Consider the following 19,302-nt stretch of genomic DNA (forward strand, 5'->3'; position numbering starts at 1 on the left):
ATGGGGAGGGATCGGGACATGACCTCCGGTCAGAATTGAACCCGGGTCCCTGGATTTATGGTATGGCGCCTTATCCACCTGAGCCATGGCGCTTCCGTAAATGTTTATTTTAAAAGGCATATTTGTTATTTACTTGTTTTGTTTGTAATAAAAGGAATATTTTAGTTAATAGGGTTTTATATTTTACTCCAAACTTTACAAATGTGGGTAAATTCATTCATTCATTCATTCATTCATAAAAGGCATATTTGTTATTTACTTGTTTTGTTTGTAATAAAAGGAATATTTTAGTTAATAGGGTTTTATATTTTACTCCAAACTTTACAAATGTGGGTAAATTCATTCATTCATTCATTCATTATCTCTAGCCGCATTATCTCTAGCCGCTTCTACAGGGTCGCAGGCAAGCTGGAGCCTATCCCAGCTGACTACGGGCGAAAGGCGGGGTACACCCTGGACAAGTCGCCAGGTCATCACAGGGCTGACACATAGACACAGACAACCATTCACACTCACATTCACACCTACGGTCAATTTAGAGTCACCAGTTAACCTAACCTGCATGTCTTTGGACTGTGGGGGAAACCGGAGCACCCGGAGGAAACCCACGCGGACACGGGGAGAACATGCAAACTCCACACAGAAAGGCCCTCGCCGGCCCCGGGGCTCGAACCCAGGACCTTCTTGCTGTGAGGCGACAGCGCTAACCACTACACCACCGTGCCGCCTGTGGGTAAATTATTATTGGTTATTAAGAAAATGAAACTAAATTTTTTTTTAATAAAACAAAAGGAATATTTAAGCTGATGAATAAGAAAATAAATGTGGCATATTTTTGGTGATGAAATTATTTATTTATTTTTGTTAATTTTATTTTTCAAAAATATAATGAGTGAATAATTATATGCCTATATATTTAACAGTTATTCCACGAAATTGAGTCGTACATGAGCTGATAGCCGACGAGGCGCGTAGCACCGAGTTGGCGATAAGCCATGTACAATGAGTGGAATGACTCTTTTATTCTCTTCACTTTTGCTGGATTTTGAGAAACAGAGCATTTTTATTTTCATTTTTTGCAAATTCGATAAGTGAAAACTTTATGCAAAACATCCGACAGAATAATTTCTGCTTAGAATGTAAATAAACCGGCAAAATGACAGGAGCAATTTGTGAAAAATGCTGTGATAATAATTCTTGGGGGGAAAAAAAAAGCGTTCTTACTATCAGATACTTTCATTCTATATTTTGTTGCATTTTTTTGTATTTTTGGGGTTTTGTTTTCGAGTAGAGTTTTTATTTCGTCCTCGGTTGATTCAGCAGCACACTGTCATTTTATTTTTCTCTACTCACGGTATATGAGCTGATATCCTAGTAGTAGAGTAGCCAATCAGAGCGCGCGATTGCTCATATCCAGTGAACGTGGATAAAATACTGCAGAATATACTGTATATTATTATTATTATTTCTATATTTATCATTAACATGAAACGATGCCTGCTTTCTATCCTCAAATTTATTGTATCAAAGCAGAAACTGAATAATCGATCATGTCCAGGTTTGCTTAAGGCAAAAAAAACAAAATTGAGAAATACAAAAGTAAACACACCCAGTTGGCATCTTGGTCTTTTTTTTTTTTTTAATGTCGCCTTCATTTCCATGTAACTGTACATATGTGGGACGTGTATTATGCACGTCTACTGACAAAGTGGCACAGTAAAAGAACGTAGAACAATCAATTTATGTGCAATTCACTGTCAACAGCCTGAGTACCACGTTCCCTTTTTTAAATTTGCCATTCATTTGTCCGTTTTTTCATTTGTACATTAATATGTTTCAGTTGTCGTTTCCTTTTTCACGAATCCAGTCCTGAGACATTGTCCTCTCCTCAATCCTGTAACAAAATATAAAACCCATTCCATACTTCATTGCGCAACAAGACAGCTGGGACATCCCGCTACTGCTCTTAAAGGTTGGCTTACGGCAGTAATTTACCCCAAAGGCAACTAACGGCCTGTTGTGCAAATGCAATTTTTTTTTAAAACTCTCCCTAGTTAGCAGTATTTCTCACTTCCATTAGCTTGTGTAGGTGAAATATTCCTTTAACCACCAGTCACAGTTTAAGAGCATTAGCCGAGCGACGGATGCACGTCGCGCATGGATCTGTTTAGCTGCTCCATCATCAGCTACTTTCCCAAAGAGCGGAGTGTGAATACATCATGCAACATTTTTAATTGGAACAGTTCCCAAACGATTTGGAGCTGTGAGGTTTTTTTTCCCCCCTCCTCCTGTTTCCCCATTGAGCGAAGGGAACATATTTCACGGCTTATAGCATACAGAGCCTGAAAATGGGATTAGCATGGAGGAAGTGATGGAAAAATGAGAGAAATTGAGTGAGTGACCGAGCAATTGGTTGCTTGAGAATTTGTGCAATCAGCAGCTCGTTTTTCTTTCCAACGGTCAGCATGTAGTGAAAGATTGCACTCTGTATTTGTTTCTGTGTCAGTGTGTATAGGTCTGTGTCTTTGTGTGTGTGTGTGCGTTCATGGCTCAATGCAAGACAAGATTATTATTTCTCCCCCATTCAAGCTTTTAATGTTTCAACAGACAATAATACTTAGCCATGTGATAACTGGCCTATGCACTGTAAGGTTAATGGAGAGACTGTCAGCAGGCAGTCAGCTAGCAGGACTCGCCTAATGGGGTGCTAATCAGTATTAGGGAAAAGGCCTGCTGGGGAACAAAGCAGCTGCTCCCAGCCTGGATAAAGTTACATGGATCTACGTATAGCTCAGAATAACACTAAAATAATAATAGTGTGTAATGTACTTAACCTTAAAGATTTACAAGAAACGGTAAAAGCAACTGAATAAAAATGCCTGCAGTACTGCAGTTTTATTCAGTAATTGAAAATCTGAAATATCTGCCAACATGGTTTACTAAACAGGAAGTAACGAGCCATCAACATGAACGCTTAGATCCATTCCCGTCAGTGGTGGAGTGGATGCGATTTCTATATATTTTCCTTCCCAGTCAGATGCAGATGAGTAAAGGCCTCTGCATGCTCTTGCGACAAGGCTTTCGCAGATAGCTTTTCGCAGACAGTTGTAATTTACGGTATTGTTGAGCGGGAGTAATAGGCGTGCGTGATGTTATTCACCGGCACAACGCAAGGGGGCGCGAAGTCGCTAGGAGTAGTTGGTGGGTGTGGTTAGTGGAGTGTTTATCCTCCGGTTACTTATAATGACTAGAACTTTTTTTTTTTTATAATGACTAGAACTGGAGTCGTATAGATGTACGTACTTCCTCAATCAACCGCTCTTCGTGCTGCTCCATCTTCGCTCGTGTTTTTAAAAATGCCGGTCGTGAAAACAAACCAAACCGGGAAAATAGGGAAGCGGAAGTGCGTGTACAGCGGATGTAGAGTGGACCAATCAGAGCCCTCTTGTCTGCGGCGCTGTCTGCGAGGCTTCTGCGGTGGTCACAATTTTTGGGAGGTGCACGCAGAGCGTCTGCGAAGGTGGGGGGGCTATGCAGACACTGTCTGCGAGGCTATCTGCGAGGACTGCGTTGTCAGCATAAATTGGCCTTAAGGGTGTATTCAGACCAGGATAGTTCGATAGTTCACTTGCTTTGGTCCGAACCAAATGTTTTTTTTGTTTTTTGTTTTCATTTTGGTGCGGTTCGCTTTCACACTGTACATTTTAGTAAGCGGACCAAAATCTGTCAACAAAGCCACGCGCCCTGAGGTCGTTCAGCTATTGGTCAGAGACGACACGCGCACAGAGCGTTAAGTTCAAAAGTAGTCATGGAGGCTTTCTGTGCTGTTATTCTTTTTAATATAATCAAAGCTATATGTTTTTTCCAGTTTTTACTGTTTTCACAATTGTGCGATTACTATGCTGTTGTACGTAATTTATCAACGACGACGACAAAGGGCAAGGCGGCTACAGAGGATAGCGCTGATGAGCGCACATCATGTTGTGACAGTTCTGGCTCTTCACGCAATAGATGAATTTCTTTTTTGCGTCGCTAGTACTGCCACTTTTTGAAAGAATGTCCCTGATTTTAATGTAGGTCTGACGGAGTTTCTTCACTTTTAGCCGACATTGTTCTGGGGAGCGCGTGAACCCCTTCTCCTTCATTTTCTCACTGAATACAGCAAACACGTCGGCATTTTTGTGTGTTCTCTCCAAAAGCTCAGATATGTGGACATCTGCCCATATATCCACAAGGGTACGTGTTTCTTCCTCGGCCCACGTTTGCCCCCTACTCATTTTTTGTACTCGTCTACCACTGGTGACTGAACAACCCTTGACAACCGAAACAGTGTTTGCACTTTGCGGTGGAGTGTCAAGACTCTGTTTCCCATAATGCTCGACAAACGACGGAAGCTCCCGAGGTACAAAAAAAGCAAAACTGTCAGATTAGGTCCGGTCTGTTTTCACACCTCCAAAAGATCCGCACCAGGGTTCCTTTGGTCCGGACCGAGTCCGACCTTGCAGCTCGGTCTCGGTCCGCTTGTTTGGTCCGGACCAGAGTTCGGTGGTTTGTATTCAGACCAACCCAAAAGGTCCGGACCAAGGGAAATTTGGTTCGTTTGGTCCGGACCAAACAACGTAGGTGTGAATACGCCCTAAGATTCATCATTAGAGTTTAAGGGTTCACATTAGGGTGCATCAGTTGCCTTCACTTTCATAAAATCTGATGCATTTTTGTTTGGGTGTTCCTTTTCACCAATAAAGACATCCTGTAAAATGTTTTGACCATATTCAAAAGTGTAATGGTGGCACCATGAGGTTCATTTTTTGCCAAAAAACACTTATTCTATGTTTTTGAATCACAATGTTGGACTCCATTTATTGATTTCCTGTGACCCAGAGATCATGTTAAGAACCTTCGCAAGGGATTGAGAAGCATTAATGTGATTCATAATACATTTGTATTGTTTAAAAGTAGTTGAGCAATGATTCAATGAACAGCTAAAACTCAAACTGTGCTTGATAATATATTTAGAATATGTACTAAAAATGTGTATCTAAGATATTTGGTATACTCTATAAGGTGCCATAATGTTTCATGAAAAGTGATCGAAATTTTGTCATAAAAGTCGTAAAATAGCAGCTTTTTCCATAACTTTGAGCTCCTGGTGCCACCATTACACTTTTGAATTTTGTCAAAATATTTCACCCAGTGTGTTTTCTTACCAAAAGGAACATAAAAACAAAAATGCATCATGATCGGAGGAACTTTTCATTTTTAAGGGGCAACTGATGCACCCTAGTTCACATTGTATTAAAATTTACTGATAGGGTCCACCGAAAGGGATCACCACATGATTGTACCGTTAGTGTCAATTGTAGAGATTCTCAGTCTACTTAACCGTAAGGATACAGTGTTTCTTGTAAAGGTTATTAAGAATTACAGATCCGTTACAGATCTTCATAATGGTTCACCCTTAAGATTCATTATTCAACGTTTTTTTGTTTCTTCAGGGATTCTTCAAGGGCTTTCTGTATAGTGAGAATACTTGGGAGTCTTTCAGATAGGAAACCTTCTTTTCCCAAAGAGTATAAAAGTTCACCATTAAGGTGCAACATTATGTTCACTGTTAGGATTCACTGTTAGGGTTATCTGTAAGAGTTTACTATTAGAGTTTACCATTAAGGTTTACCCTTCAGGTTAACTGTAAGGGTTCACCATAAGGGTTAACTGTAAGGGTTCACCATAAGGGTTAACTGTAAGGGTTCACCATTAGGGTTAACTGTAAGGGTTCACCATCAGGGTTTACTGTAAGGGTTTACCATTAGGGTTAACTGTAAAGGTTCACCCTTTGGGTTAACTGTAAGGGTTCACCATCAGGGTTAACTGTAAGGGTTCACCATCAGGGTTAACTGTAAGGGTTCACCATAAGGGTTAACTGTAAGGGTTCACCATTAGGGTTAACTGTAAGGGTTCACCATTAGGGTTAACTGGAAGGGTTCACCATCAGGGTTAACTGGAAGCGTTCACCATTAGGGTTAACTGTAAGGGTTCACCATCAGGGTTTACTGTAAGGGTTTACCATTAGGGTTTACTGTAAGGGTTTACCATTAGGGTTAACTGGAAGGGTTCACCATTAGGGTTAACTGTAAGGGTTCACCATCAGGGTTTACTGTAAGGGTTTACCATTAGGGTTAACTGTAAAGGTTCACCCTTTGGGTTAACTGTAATGGTTCACCATTAGGGTCTATTGTAAGGGTTTACCATTAGGGTTCACCCTTAAGGTTAACTGTCAATGTTCACCCTTAGGGTTAACTGTAAGGGTTTGCCATTAGGGTTCACCCTTAGGGTTAACTGTAAGGGTTTGCCATTAGGGTTCACCCTTAGGGTTAACTATAAGGGTTTACCATTAGGGTTCACCCTTATGGTTAACTGTAAGGATTTACCATTAGGGTTCACCCTTAGGGTTCATTGTAAGAATTTGCCATTAGAGTTAACTGTAAGGATTTGCCATTAGGGTTAACTACAAGGGTTCAACCCTTTGGGTTCACCTTTAGGGTTCCCCCTTTGGGTTCACCCTTGGGGTTAACTGTTAGGGTTCACTGTTCAGCTTCACTATAAGATTTTACCCTTAATGTTAAATGTAAGGGTTTACTGTTAGGGTTCATCCTTAGGGTTAGCTGTAAGGGTTCATTATGATTCAGTGTTGGAGTTCATCATAAGGGTTAACTGTAATGGTTCACTGTAAGAGTTTACCCTTTGATTTTACTGTAAGGGTTCATCATTAGGGTTCACCCTTAGGGTTAGCTGTAAGGGTGTTCACTATTAGTGTTTACCATTAAGGTTAACTGTAAGGGTTTAACATTAGATTTTATTTATTTGTCACATGTACAATATAAGCCCTGTGGTGACCTGGCGACTTGTCCAGGGTGTACCCCGCCTTTCGCCCATAGTCAGCTGGGGTAGGCTCCAGCTTGCCTGCGACCCTGTAGAACAGGATAAAGCGGCTAAAGATAATGAGATGAGATGTACAGTACAGTACAGCAAATTTCATCTCTTCGCATATCTGTTTCTTTGGACGTTAGAGTGCAACCATGGTACAACACCCCTGGAGCAGATAGGTTTAAGGACTTGCTCAGGGTCTCAACAGTGGCACCTTGATGGCATTAGGGTTGACTGTAAGGGGTTACCATTAGGGTCCATCATTCTTTAAAAAAAAAAAAGGTTGACATGCAAGCCTTTTTGCTGATACATCATTAATTTCTTTTCTTGACTCTTTAATGGTTCCTATCAAGGAATGATTGAGGACCTATTGAGGACTTTTTTTTTTTAAAGTTCTAAAAGTATATGGGTTCACCATAAAGGTGCAACATAAGGTTCACCACTACGGCTCAATTTTTGGGTTTAATGTTAAGATCCCACTAGAAATCTTGGATCCCACTTGTTTCACCATCTGGACTGGTTCCAAGTAAAACTCTTAATTATCCAATGAACCCTTGGTAGTAGTAGTATAGGGTTCAATGTGTTTACCATTAGTGTTAATCATTAGAACTCACTATTGGGGTTCATCGTAAAAGTTCCCTATAGGATTAAACATTAAGGACTGACATGAGGATTCATCATTAGCGTTCACTGTAAGAGTTCCCCATTAGGATTGAGCAAAAGGGTTTACCACTAGGATTCACCATTAAGGATCTATGTAACAGTTCACCATTAGGATTCCCTGTTATGCTTAACTGTAATGTTTCACAGTCAGGGCTCACCATTAGGGGCTCATCATAATTAATTCATAATTAAGGTTCACAGTAAGGGGTCGCCAGTACAGTTCATCAGTAAGCATTCATCATTCAGTTTCAGTGTAAGGATCGAGTATTTATTGTGGTTTACTATTCAACGCTTAAGAAAAGAAGAGCACGAAACCAAACAGCAGATTGGCCAAAATAATGTCCTGACTTATTGTCCAAGAGTAAGTAATGAGTATTGGGTAATATCCCAGCATGCTGTCTTCTTAACAAGCCCTTCACTCTATCTGTACCCTTTAAACCACATTCAGCAAACACTCCATCGCCGAGTTGTTTAATTTGTAATTAACTGCCGATTGGATCTCATTAATGAAAACGAGGCAGCTGACATTAAGGGAGACGGCCTTAAAAAATTTCTTGATGGCGCCTTTGTACTGAGAACACAGAAAGCGCTGAGGGAAGGGATTCACACCCAGCCTGAAGATTACAGCTTATAGCCACTGGTTGATATGACGCATAATCTCAACGCAATATGTGTAGCAGAAAGAAAATGGGTCTAGTGGTGAAGCAGCGCTTTCAGTTGGATTGATGATAACACCAAACCGTTATCAGTCCTGTTTATATTCCAAGGACAGCAGCACGGTATGTGCAGAGAGACGTTAGCAGTTTAATTATTGATAAAGAACAGTGACAGGCTCTGAAAGGTCCATCACACACACTGGATATTTCACACAGTGAATATCGGTAATTATTCTATCCACATTCACTGGATATGAGCGATCCCACGCTCTGATCGGCTCCTCTACTACTAGGCTATCAGCTCGTATACCACGAGTAGAGAAAAACAAAATGGCGGAGCGTGTTGCTGAACCAACCGAGGTTGAAATAAAAACTCTACTCGAAAACAAAACCCTAAAAATTATGAAGTATTTACAAGAAACAGAAATAGCTAAAATATAGGGTCAATATCTCCTGTTCCACACTCCAGCCCAGTCGGTGGCGGTAATGCACCTTTAAGTTGGTTTGCCAACCGGCAAAAAAAAAAAACAGAAGAAGAAGAAGCAGCCCATAAAATACAAAAAAAGCAACAAAATATGAAATAAAAGTATTTGATGGTCAGATCGTATCTTTTTTTTATTTTTCAAGAATTATTATTATAGCATTTTTCATAAATTGCTCCTGTCATTTCACCAGTTTGTTTACATTGTAAGCGGAAATGATTTTGTCAGACGTTTTGTATAAAGTTTTTATTTTTCGAATTTGCAAAAAATAAAACTAAAAATGCTCTGTTTCTCAAAATCCCGTGAATGTGGATAGAATAAAACAGTTATTCCCAGTGTTGGGCACGCTACTTTCAAAAAGTAATTAGTTATAGTTACTAGTTACTTTTCCCAAAAAGTAACTGAGTTAGTAACGGAGTTACTTTGTCATAAAAGTAACTAATTACCAGGGAAAGTAATTATTCCGTTACATTTTGTGTTACCCCCCCCCCCCCCCCCCAAAAAAAAAAAATCAAATTCAATTAAGTGTAATCATAATAAAAGTGAATGTTAAATGTGTTTAATGACTGAAATGGACACTTAACAGAACCAATTAATAACGTTATCTACACTATATTAATATTTTTGTGGGATCATGCGAGATAAGACATCTATCAAATGTAATATATTTTTGTAGTTATTAAAATTATGTTACTAATTACTGGCCACTGACGAGGACAAACGCTTTGTTCCTCGACATAATGTGCATTGCACATAGACATTTTTGCCTTTTATTTCAAGTAATGAAAAGTAATGGCTGTATTTCCAGTTTGAAAGCGCAGTGTTGGGCTGACCGCTCGCCATCGCTGTGTCTTCCGATTGAAAGTGTGCGCAGTAGTGCAGTAGGCGGAGCCTACCTACGTATGCTGTCCAAATCTACTCTGATTGGCTTACTATGCCGTTGTCTCGCATCTCCCCGCCCCACACTAAAGCAGAGGAAAGAAAGGCTGAGCGAGCAGCGTGCCAGATGAGAACAGCTTTAATAAAGTAACACATAGTATTTTATTGTAAGTAATGGGAACGGCGTTATAACGATGTAAAAAGTAATTAGTTAGATTACTCGTTACTAAAAAAAGTAACGCCGTTAGTAACGCCGTTTATTTCTAACGCCGTTATTCCCATCACTGGTTATTCCACTCAATCTCATCGTACACGGCTTAGAACCGACTCCACGCTACGCACCTCGTCGGCTATCAGCTCATGTACGACTCGATTTCGTGGAATGACTTAATTACTGTATTTGTCTGCCTTTTTTTTCGTACAAACTCCTGTTTTTTGTTTTTTCCCTCCCTCTTTTTGTATTTGTCCCTCAAATGATGTACTGTATAACTTATGGAAATAATTTTCAGGAGCGATTTTTTTTTTTAATGATTTATTTTGCAAATTACAAAGCAGGATGGAACTAATGATCCAATCTGGCCTTTTTGAGGAAATTTGAGATTGAGCAGCTGAGTCCCCCCGTAAAAAAAAAAAAAAGTGGAAACTTGATGAAAAGTCCATTATGATCCATTAGTTGACTCACCTGCGCTAAATATCTATAACTCCGTTTTCATGCTGCTGTGGTTTTTAATTTTTTTCCATCCTCTTCCCTTTTTCCTGCTCTTTGAATCATCTTTTTGTAAAAGCACTCTGAAATGGATTGGATTGGGCTGAAAAACCCTCATGTAACCCACTCGAATGCGCACTAGTGCACTGAGTAACCATGTCGCGAAATGGCTCGTACAAATACACTCACTCTCTCCTCATCATTCTCCATTTTAGCCTTTTTTTCCCACTCCCCCAGTCTGTTTGTCCCTGTTTTGCTGTCTCCTTTTGTCGTGCTCTCTGTGGATCTCTGTCTGCTGTGTCTGAGTCTTCCTCCGCACTGTCACTTATTCACTTACTCCAGTTTCGTCCTGTAGTAGCTCTAAGCACAGTAAGACAAGTTACATGCTACGCTGTGGAAAATGTAGCGCATTAGTGGCTGAAAAGAATCCCAGTAGCCAAACCGCGTCAGTCAGCCAGTTGTGATGTTTCTCTGTGGCGTTCGGCTCTCGTCGTCCCCTCGTTAATTAAAGCCTGCTGTTTTGGTAAAATGAGTAAAACACTCGCTCTCGCTCTACTGGCTAGTTCTCTTTAGGAAGGTTCTCCTCGGTTGTTTAGATGACGTCTGGTCGTTCATCATTTCCAGGGTTAACTTCAGATTCTTTTCCCCTCCTCTGTGCAGAACTAAAGCCGATTCATTTACCTTGATAAATTGGATTCATACCGCGTTCTGATCGCGCGCTTCCCCTCCTCCCCTGCTACCTTCACTTCACCACCTGTGCCTCCCCTGTATCTCAGCAGGGAGTAAATCTTGCTTTTCATAACTCCCCGATATGAAAATTAGATTTATCGGCATGCCGATGCGCCGAGCAAGCCGAATCAGCTGGCCGAGTGGAGATGGATGGCAGCACTGCTCAGAGAGTTGCATCATTGTTAAACTCTCGGCAGTGTGGCGCGCCGTGGAGCCGGGCGGCCTCGGCTCTGATTTATGACTCCTGCGCCGGCAAATTACTTTTACAGCCTCCTTGATTATTGTTCAGTGTTAAACAGATAACAGACCACACTAAATGTGCTCTAACGCACAGCTGCGCCAGAGGACGAAGCGGACACGGCCGCATGTTGTCTAAAAGGGTCTTCTTCCTTTACGTGACTGGGTGAAAATGCCCAAAGGAGTTTTTGCTCACCAAGTGGTACCAGAAATCCAAGATGAGCGCTTTTTTTTTTTTTGCTTACAATGGAGTTGATGTTGATTTATACATAGAATTTTTGTTTTTTCCAGTTTAAGAGCTGGAAAGCCAGACATGATAATTCTGGTGATTTCTTTTGTGTTTAAACTGATTATTTTGTATGCATTTGTATTGGAAAGCTGGTAAACCCAAAGTAACACAGCTGTAGGGAAAAGCCAAGCTGGGCGAAGTATTTCTTAAAAAAAAAAAAATTTAAAACTTCTTGTGAAAGTTTGTTGAGATAAATTGGACATTTTCTAACAAGAATGCTATTTAACAGTTATTCCACAAAATCAAGTCATGCATGAGCTGATAGCGCTATAAGCCATGTACGACCAGATTGAGTGGAATAACTGTTTTATTCTATCTACATTCACTGGATTTGAGAAACAGAGCATTTTTATTTTTTGCAAAATCGATCAATAAAAACTTTATACAAAACATCCAACAAAATCATTTCCGCTTAGGCGGACTTCTTAAAAACCTATCGATGGCTGCACGGATCGACTTCAGTGTTGTTTTTTTTTTGTAGAAAGCGCCGTCTTGCTGTCGTGCCGAGGTATAGAATAGCTTCAGACATTTATTTAGTTCTTCCTTGGACATTTCAGTTCTGTAATTATCAAACTTCTTTGAGTTTTTGAACCAGTCTAAAAAAAATTCAACAAATTTTCATGCTTAAAGATGAAGAATGTAAACAAACCGGCGAAATGACAGGAGCGATTTGTGAAAAATGCGATAATAATAATAATTATTCTTGAAAAATTTTTAAAAAATTTCTTACCATCAAATACTTTCATTCCATGTTTTGTTACTTTTTTTGTTTTCGAGTAGTTTTTATTTCGTCCTTGGTTGGTTCAGCAACACACGCCGCCATTTTGTTTTCCTCTCCTCACGGTATATGAGCTGATATCCTCGTAGTAGAGTAGCCAATCCAGTCACATTGACTGGATTATATCCAGTCAATGTGAATAGAATAAAACTAGATATTTTAGAAAATATTTTACAGAACGTCGATTGTATGTAACATTTAGAATTATTAATTATAATTTGGTCTTTCAGTTATGGGTTATTTAATTCAATAAGATAAATTAGCTTGCCAGTTGGTTAAAGCATTGGTAAAATAGTTGGAAAATAAAAAAAACTTTAACTGAAAGTTCTTGAAGATTTGGGTTTTTGGGGGCTGAAAAATCATGTAACATAAATGTAACACCAATAACGCCAACGTAATGTGAGCCTGCCTACTCATGATTTTATTTCAAACAGTCCTGCCTTTATTTATTTACCATATATTTGTGTGTATGTCTTGGCTGGAACGTGAAAATATAAATATAACGTGCTAATAGAAAACGAAAGCAGGTAGTTGGTAGTCAGCTTCATCGTTAGCCAATCTTTCCATTCCGTCCTTGATTTTCCCCTCTTGGCTTCTTGGCTGAGGTAAATCTTCCAGGATTTTAGTCACATCTCTGCTGTGCTTTATGAAAAGATATCTGAAGTGCACATCCTGAACACTGATGATATTTCTCATCAGTATGGTGGGCTAGCGTGGTGTTATTAGTGAAGATGTCAATACCAGTGGCTTTGATAAATGCTTCGATCAGTTCGAGCCAGACAGGGCTGTAATGATATTGAAGACGATATTCATTTATCGCTTCATCAGCGTGGTGCAACAAGGAAAACCGGCAGCTCGTAAAAAAGCTGGAGAGGGACGCGGCAGCTTTGTAATGGGCTTTTTAACCTCCTTTTGTGCTGCTTTTTCCTTGACGTCCTCTAACAGCCTCCTTCTTTCTTGTAGCACATCTGTGTGTGTGTGTGTGTGTGTGTGTGTGTGTGTGTGTGTGTGTGTGTGTGTGTGTGTGTGTGTGTGAATGGTGGTTCCTTTTGAATGAACCCCAGTCATTGTTTTCTATCCAGTAGAGTGGAAGGAATGGTTCTTCTTCAGGAAAGATGCCTAATGAATGTAAATCAGTCAGTGCTCTTCACTGTAGGGTTACATGAAGTGCGTTAATGATTAAATGGCTTCATCTCATTCTCTTCTGCCATCTTTAGGGTTGTCCTCAGATCCTGCACAGCAGCGATATCCTGGTTCCGGCGGGCGTCGTTCGACCAATCACACTGCGAGCTCGAAACCTTCCACAGCCCCAGTCGGGCCAAAAGAACTACGAGTGTGTGTTCAGCATCCAGGGCAAAATCCAACGCGTCCCAGCCGTGAGATTCAACAGCTCCTGTATACAGTGCCAGAACACATCGGTATGAATGCCATGAGAATATGCTACTTGAATCCCTAATATCCTCTAAAGTCGTGTTCCTTGGTTTCATGTACATGTGAATGTGTCGTAGTTTTTCCTTTTGCATTAAGAATTACCAAAAAGGGCAAGAGGCGCCAAGACTTTTACACGCATCACAAAGAGTCTCTGAATGTGTAAATCTGACACTCTTTCTCTGGCAAAGTTGTGTGATAGCACAAAACAAGCAATATTTTTTCCCATGGTTTTAATTTGCATGCTGGACTCTGATTGGCTCTTATATTTTATGATGTAATAACACACGTGGTCCTGTGTTAGTTATAAATATCGCAGAAATCACTGCAGTGGCAACGTTAGCACTTCATCCAGACTGCGCACTCAAATTCATTTCGCCAAATGGATTCCATCAAAAAATATACACTTTAAACACCTCGATGATGGAAGAGTGGTCAAAAGGTTGGTGTCGTGCAATCTTTTGTCTTTCGTCCGAAGAGCTTCGTCAGTTTGTCACATTTCAACTGAACAATTAGATTTTCTTTATAGGTCGATTAGGGAAGATTTGTAGAAAAAAGGGTCTCTAACACGTCAGTAAATAATATTGGAATGACTTTTTTTTTTTAACCTCACTGATCCCACCCCATTTCCACCCAAGTACACAAAGCTCCACCCCCAAAACGTAGCGTAGTTTAACTAAGGTTGGCATGCTAACTGATATTCAACTGTTTGAAAACCAAGTAAACATGAGGATGTGAAGGATCGTTGGGGGGGTGTCGACAAAATGACTGACCAAGAGGCCAATCCAGGTACAAACTTTCATTCTGGACCAGAAGATACATTTCCAAAGTGTTTTATTTTTTCCAGCTATGCAATACATTTGTTAATGAGGCAGTGGCATAAATTATTTAACAGTTATTCACGAAATCGAGTCGCACATGAGCCGATAGCCGACGAGGCGCGTAGCACCGAGTTGGCGATAAGCCATGTATGACGAGATTGAGTGGAATAACTGTTTTATTCTATCCACATTCACTGGATTTTGAGAAACAGAGCATTTTTATCCCCCGCCCAAACATAGTTTGGTGGGGAATATAGAAACGGGGTCCGTCCGTCCGTTCACGTTTTTGTTTCTGGGCCATATCTTTACAACTACTGAAGATATCTTGATGAAACTTTGTATCCATATCAAGCAACATGTGAACTGGTGCCTTTAGCAATTTTGGATTTTTGAAAAAAAAAAAATCTAATTTTTACATAAAAAATAGATTTTGACTTCGTTTCTAAGAGCAATGTTCATTTCCGGAGCATATGTCCAACAGTCTTCATGATACGGATTTGAAACTTGGTATACGTGTCAACAAGGTGATGCAGATGTGCCTTTTCATACTAAGAAATTTGAGAAATTTAAATTTTTCATGTTTCCATGGAAACAATTTCAGACTTCTCTCAGGTTAGTCTTGGGGTAGGTTTTGTTTCCGAAGCAGAACTTGAAAACTATGAGTGGTATGGTCTTGAAAGTTGGTATATGTGTTGATTAAGTAATGTTCCTTTTGATACTAAGAAATGTGAGAAATTGTAATTTTTAGCTCACCTGGACCAAAGGTCTGGTGGGTTTATGCCATGGGCTGCTGAGGTCAGTGTAAAGAGGTAGCAGTGGTGCTTGAAAGTTTGTGAACCCTTTAGAATTTTCTATATTTCTGCATAAATATGACCTAAAACATCATCACATTTTCACACAAGTCCTAAAAGTAGATAAAGAGAACCCAGTTAAACAAATGAGACAAAAATATTATACTTGGTCATTTATTTATTGAAGAAAATGATCCAATATTACATATCTGTGAGTGGCAAAAGTATGTGACCCTCTAGGATTAGCAGTTAATTTGAAGGTGAAATTAGAGTCAGGTGTTTTCAATCAATGGGATGACAATCAGGTGTGAGTGGGCACCCTGTTTTATTTAAAGAACAGGGATCTATCAAAGTCTGATCTTCACAACACGTGTTTGTGGAAGTGTATCATGGCACAAACAAAGGAGATTTCTGAGGACCTCAGAAAACGCATTGTTGATGCTTATCAGGCTGGAAAAGGTTACAGAACCATCTCTAAAGAGTTTGGACTCCACCAATCCACTATCAGATAGATTGTGTACAAATGGAGGAAATTCAAGACCACTGTGGTCAGGAGTGGTCGACCAACAAAGATCACTCTAAGAACAAGGCGTGTAATAGTCGGCGAGATCACAAAGGACCCCAGGGTAACTTCTAAGCAACTGAAGGCCTCTCTCACATTGGCTCATGTTAATGTTCATGAGTCCACCATCAGGAGAACACTGAACAACAATGGTGTGCATGGCAGGGTTGCAAGGAGAAAGCCACTGCTCTCCAAAAAGAACATTGCTGCTCGTCTGCAGTTTGCTAAAGATCACGTGGACAAGCCAGAAGGCTATTGGAAAAATGTTTTGTGGATGGATGAGACCAAAATAGAACTTTTTGGTTTGAATGAGAAGTGTTCTGTTTGGAGAAAGGAAAACACTGCATTCCAGCATAAGAACCTTATCCCATCTGTGAAACATGGTGGTGGTAGTATCATGGTTTGGGCCTGCTTTGCTGCATCTGGGCCAGGACGGCTTGCCATCATTGATGGAACAATGAATTCTGAATTATACCAGCGAATTCTAAAGGAAAATGTCAGGACATCTGTCCATGAACTGAATCTCAAGAGAAGGTGGGTCATGCAGCAAGACAAAGACCCTAAGCACACAAGTCATTCGACCAAAGAATGGTTAAAGAAGAATAAAGTGAATGTTTTGGAATGGCCAAGTCAAAGTCCTGACCTTAATCCAATCGAAATGTTGTGGAAGGACCTGAAGCGAGCAGTTCATGTGAGGAAACCTACCAACATCCCAGAGTTGAAGCTGTTCTGTACGGAGGAACGGGCTAAAATTCCTCCAAGCCGGTGTGCAGGACTGATCAACAGTTACCAGAAATGTTTAGTTGCAGTTATTGCTGCACAAGGGGGTCACACCAGATACTGAAAGCAAAGGCTCACATACTTTTGCCACTCACAGATATGTAATATTAGATCATTTTCCTCAATAAATAAATGATCAAGTGTAATATTTTTGCCTCATTTGTTTAACTGGGTTCTCTTTATCTACTTTTAGGACTTGTGTGAAAATGTGATGATGTTTTAGGTCATATTTATGCAGAAATATAGAAAATTCTAAAGGGTTCACAAACTTTCAAGCACCACTGTAGGGTTGGGTTCCTGCAGCAGAACTTGAAAAATGTGACAAATAATATCTTGAAACTTGGTATATAGTTGGTATATAGGGCGGGGGATATAGATGACTCTGTCTTCTTGTTATTTTTATTTTTTGCAAATTTGATAAATGAAAACTTTATATAAAACGTCCGACAAAATCATTTCAACTTAGAATATAAACAAACCTGCGAAATGACTGTAGTAATTTGTGAAAAATGCAATAATAATAATTCTTGAAAAATAAAAAATAAAAAGATATGTTCTTACCAGGCGGCACGGTGGTGTAGTGGTTAGCGCTGTCGCCTCACAGCAAGAAGGTCCGGGTTCGAGCCCCGTGGCCGGCGAGGGCCTTTCTGTGCGGAGTTTGCATGTTCTCCCCATGTCCGCGTGGGTTTCCTCCGGGTGCTCCGGTTTCCCCCACAGTCCAAAGACATGCAGGTTAGGTTAACTGGTGACTCTAAATTGACCGTAGGTGTGAATGTGAGTGTGAAATGTTGTTTGTCTCTATGTATCAGCCCTGCAATGATCTGGCGACTTGTCCAGGGTGTACCCCGCCTTTCGCCCGTAGTCAGCTGGGATAGGCTCCAGCTTGCCTGCGACCCTGTAGAACAGGATAAAGCGGCTAGAGATAATGAGATGAGATGAGATGTTCTTACCACCAAACACTTTTATTCCATATTTTGGTGCGTTTTTTCTTGTTCTTCTTCTTCTCCTTTAGGGTTTTTGGTGGTTGGCAAACCAACTTAAAGGTGCATTACCGCCACCGACTGGGTTGGAGTGTGGAACAGGAGATATTGGGGGAGACTATATTCTTTTAGCTTTTTCTGTTTCTTTTAAATACTTAACAATTTTTGGGGTTTTGTTTTCGAGTAAAGTTTTTATTTCGTCCTTGGTTGGTTCAGCAACACGCGCCGCCATTTTATTTTTCTCTACTCACGGTATATGAGCTGATATCCTAGTGAAGTAGCCAATCAGAGCGCACAATTGCTCATATCCAGTGAATGTGGATAGAATAATATTGTCTTTCATTTCTAAATTATTTTCCACATCATTTATTTATAACAGTAAGAAATGAAAAATAATGACTATCGCACCTTTGATGTGTTAACCCACTCAGCGTGCGAGAACATCTGAGAAAATTTCGATGTCGTCTAGATGTGTTTCACAGTTAACTAAACTATCTTGGGCTTTATCCACTTGGTAACATAAAGGGCACTTTTAATGATGCAGGCTTTAGAAACATTGATTGCCATTATGAAGGAAAAAAATGTCTCGTACCCGTTTCTCCATCGGTATATTCATAACGGCAGAGGAATCCTCAGCAGAGCCACCACGGAATTATATTTTAGTCAAATTCGCATTTTTTTGTAAGGTTTGAGATAAAGCGTATAAGCTACATGTAGGTCAAATTTACCTGATACTTCCTTGGTTTTGGTATCGGTTGAAGTTTTTTTTTGAGCCGATCTGTTCTATGACCTGAGGGGAGAGTAAATTACTGTAGCTGTAGCCACTGTGATACCTAACTCCCTCTGCTATTGAAATCAGAAAATAGTTTAGATCTGCCTGTCCTGGGAAAGAACAGAAGAAACGGTTTCTTCCATGTGGAAGGCTTTGGAAGCCCGCATTTTAGATATCGATTGAATTTTGAGCCGGAGGTTGTGGTTTCCAGCTTGAATAGCCTGTGCTTCGTGTTTTGTAAACAGCAACGAAAGCATCAATACCACCCGCTTTCAGCATCCTCATTTTTCATCGGCATAGCCTTTCAAGTATAGACTAACCCAGATGGTATTTGAACAAGTGTTGAAGGCAGACATGTATTATCCTGGCACGTTGCATAGAGTTCACTCAGTAGCAGGTTGTCTGTTCAGAAGGTCTCTCCAGTGAGCACTAGATCACTGTTAGTCAGGAGAGAAGCACAATGAGAGTGGTTTGGGGTTTTTTGGTGCTGAAAATGCTGTGAAGGCGCCAAGGTGACTTTCCAGTGAGCAGCTGATGACCAGGAATAGAGAAGGGAAAAAAAAAAAAGAAAAATGAAATGAGAAAAATGTCCGACCTCAATTCCAAACAGTTTCTTCTCTATCCAGGTGAAAAATGGGGCATGTCAGGGGTCAAGACTTTTAGTCTTTCTTGTTTCTTTCTCTTTCTCTCGCTCTCTCTTTCTTTCTTTCTTTCTTTCTTTCTTTCAATGTCATATTTTCTTTGGTCTCACATTGGTTCCTTCCTTTCGAGCTTCTTCATCATTCTTTAATCCCACCCTCTCCCTTCTGTCCCACTGTGTTCTTT

The 19,302-nt window shown here is 40.2% G+C and overlaps 1 protein-coding gene across 1 annotated transcript in view; it reads left to right on the forward strand.

Annotated features, from left to right (window-relative positions):
* plxna3 (plexin A3) overlaps positions 1-19,302 on the forward strand; it is a 451,726-nt gene that overhangs the window by 332,303 nt on the left and 100,121 nt on the right. Inside the window, exon 10 of the mRNA XM_060932405.1 lies at positions 13,561-13,761. Within this exon, the coding sequence (XP_060788388.1) occupies positions 13,561-13,761 (201 nt within the window). The remainder of the gene's footprint in view (positions 1-13,560; positions 13,762-19,302) is intronic.

Source organism: Neoarius graeffei, chromosome 10 (assembly GCF_027579695.1).
Source record: "Neoarius graeffei isolate fNeoGra1 chromosome 10, fNeoGra1.pri, whole genome shotgun sequence".
NCBI lineage: Eukaryota > Metazoa > Chordata > Actinopteri > Siluriformes > Ariidae > Neoarius > Neoarius graeffei.